This window comes from Lactuca serriola, chromosome 9, assembly GCF_051521515.1.
Source record: "Lactuca serriola cultivar US96UC23 chromosome 9, Lser_US96UC23_V15, whole genome shotgun sequence".
Classification (NCBI taxonomy): Eukaryota; Viridiplantae; Streptophyta; class Magnoliopsida; order Asterales; family Asteraceae; genus Lactuca; species Lactuca serriola.
The window spans coordinates 138606947-138609795 of record NC_136416.1 but is presented as its reverse complement, the minus strand read 5'-3'; the positions used below and the strand labels follow the sequence as shown (position 1 = coordinate 138609795).

The 2849-nt window shown below is 37.3% G+C and overlaps 1 protein-coding gene across 1 annotated transcript; it reads right to left on the bottom strand.

Moving 5' to 3' along the window:
- Window positions 1–1091: 1091 nt before the first annotated feature.
- On the bottom strand, window positions 1092–1556 carry LOC145076127 (uncharacterized). Its single transcript, XM_079022114.1, has one exon. The coding sequence runs from the start codon at window positions 1554–1556 to the stop codon at window positions 1092–1094; it is 465 nt and encodes a 154-aa protein (XP_078878240.1).
- Between the last annotated feature and the right edge of the window lie 1293 nt (window positions 1557–2849).

Genomic DNA, 2849 nt, shown 5'->3' with positions numbered 1-2849 from the left:
AGCAGCAACAAAGGTCTTCTTCTCCGTTTCTCATCTACTTCTACTGCTACAAGATTCAAAAATGGTGCTCTGCTTCTGTGGGAATGTTGCTGTTGTGCGAACCTAATGGACCTCACGAACCCCTGGTCGTCGTTTCTATGCATGCCCTAAAATGGTAAGCAAACTCATATTAGGTTATGATATTTCGGTAGTTACGCAATAACTCTTCTACTTTAATGTATTCTTGTAGGGATCCAGATGTGGATCCTTTGGGTGGGTCGATCCCCCTATATGTCAAAGATCAACTGTTATCATACCAGGACTGTTGAGAACAATGAATAGGTATGAGGTTGAAGTGGGTCAGCTGAAGATGTGTTTGCTTGCCTCGTGGGTCTTGTTTCTGTTGTTTGTGCTGTTTTGGAATTAGGAATTAGAGTTCGAGGCTTTTTTGTTGGTATTAACCACTTATAAATGTTGTCTTTTGGATCTAGAAGGTTTAATTGTGGTTTATATATGTTGTTAGTGTTGTCTTTTGGTTCATTGGATATGTAATGCTTTTATGACAATGGGAAGTGTAATGGTTTTATCCTTTTATGAATATGAAATTATAAAGGTTTGATCTTGACATGATATGCAGTGTAATGGTTTTTCTCTACGCTTGAATATGCAATTGTAATGGTTTTACATGCATACATTAAGTGCATTGCAATAACATCTTCATGCTTTGACAGTACAACATAAACCAATAACAAACTACATTACCAAAAGGGGACCATAACAGATTAATGCCAAAACACAATCATTACCAACAAAGGGCATTAAAGTACATCACCAAAACATTGGAGTACCTTGTTCCATAAAAGGGCATCAAAGTACATTATCAAAATGTAACCAAAAAAGGCATCAAAGTACCAACAAAAGTGCATTAACAAGTCTTCACAAACATAAACAACTTAAGTACTTAAAAATCAATTCCCATCTTTGGCCTTGCAGGTCCTGGCATTGTGACCCTTTTGCTTACACTTACTACACGTCACAGTCAAAACCTTCCTGCTCAGTGATTGAGTTTCATTATCATTTTGACATAGACTATTTGCTTGCCTCTTACGTTGCTAGATTTCAATCCTTTCCTCTATTGTAATCCTCCTTTTTTTTGGGATGCCTATAGCTTTGTTGTGTGGTGGAGGCACAAGAGTTGTTGGGCAGTCACTCTTAGGCCACATGGCTCTACCTTTGATAGGCTCCACCTTAAAGGAGTACATCTTTTTCCATGTATCATGCCAATACACCTTATGCACATAGGTGTATAGTTCTCCCACCTTTTCATTATTTTCTGCCATTTCATTTAGGCTTGCAATTGCATGCTTCCAAGGAATTCCAGTAAGCTCCCACTTTCTACAACTACACTCCCTTTTCTCCATGTCCACCACATGTTGATCATTCCATGGACCTTTAACATGATGCTTTTGTCCCCCATTCCATCGTGCATGATACTTACTATCAAGTGTTGTGTTTGCTTCCAAAATCCTAGTACCGGTTGGAGTTAATGGACCTTGACACTTGTTTAACACCTTCATCACATTGCATACTCTCTTCATAAGGTACTAATTGATGAACTCCAAACAACTGATAATGGGTTTGTCTCTCCCTTTAACAAGTTTGCTATTGAACACTTCACAAAGGTTATTCAATAACATGTCTGAAATTGCCCTTCCTAGTAGTTCATTAAGAAAATAACAGTTGGTGTATATCTATACTATAATAAAAAATAAGACAACAAATTGAGAAAATACCTGAAAAATGACTTCTAGCCCAATGATGTGGAGGGATATTCAAGAGCCACTGATATGCTTTTATGTCTTAATTCCTTAGCTCTACCATTACAGCTTCAAACTCTGGTATGGTGGTGGCTGTAGCACACCTCCAAAAATACTCCTTGTACACTGTAGTCATAAATAACTTCCTCATGTTCTGGTATATGTGTTTAATACAGAACCTGTGTTCTGCATTAAAAAACAATTGTTCTATGGCTGGTAGAAGACCGTGTTTTCACCAAAACAAAATAAGTAATTACCATTAGTCTGTAATGAAACCTAGTATGCAATAGTAAATGTAACTATAGTACCTTCTGTCTATCACTGATAAAGTTGAAGTTGGAATTTGAATACAAGTCAAGATCTTCTGCAAGACACTGAAGAAACCATTTCCATCTTGAAGTGTTTTCACTTTCAACAACAACATATGCCGATGGGTAGGTTCCATTGTTGGAATCAACACCAACTGTACTTAGTATTTGACCTAGGAAAGGTCCCTTCATGAAGGCTCCATATAATCCTAAAAATTCTCTCAAACCTGCTTTAAATCCTTTCTATAAAGGACCTAAACACACCTATATCCTTTTGAATTGCCTGATTGGGGATGAAACCATAGGTTCAGAAACCACATCAATCTTTACAGTTGTACCTTCATTTGACTTTTTTAGCTCTAGTACATAGTCTCTCAAAGCTTCATATTGCTTTACGTAATCGCCTGCAACATTTTTTGTGGCTAATGTTTTTGCCCTAAATGCTTTCTCTTCTGAAATACTAACTCCATAAGTTGATTGGAGTTGCTCTTGTAGGGCATGAACAGGCAGTCCAGGATTAGCTTCAATATGATCCATAATATGTTTGGAAAGAAATGTTGTTGTGCAAGATCTGATTTTTCGTGTTTGGAGGAAGATGTGTTTCTGATTATAGGTCTTAATAAACCAATAGTCCTGTTCACTTGACCTAGATGCGTGAAGTTTCCATGTGCATTTAACTTTATCAGAGTTTACATCTTTACCCTTTACCTTTTTCCCAAAGGTAAGTCCACCTACCCCACTTGCA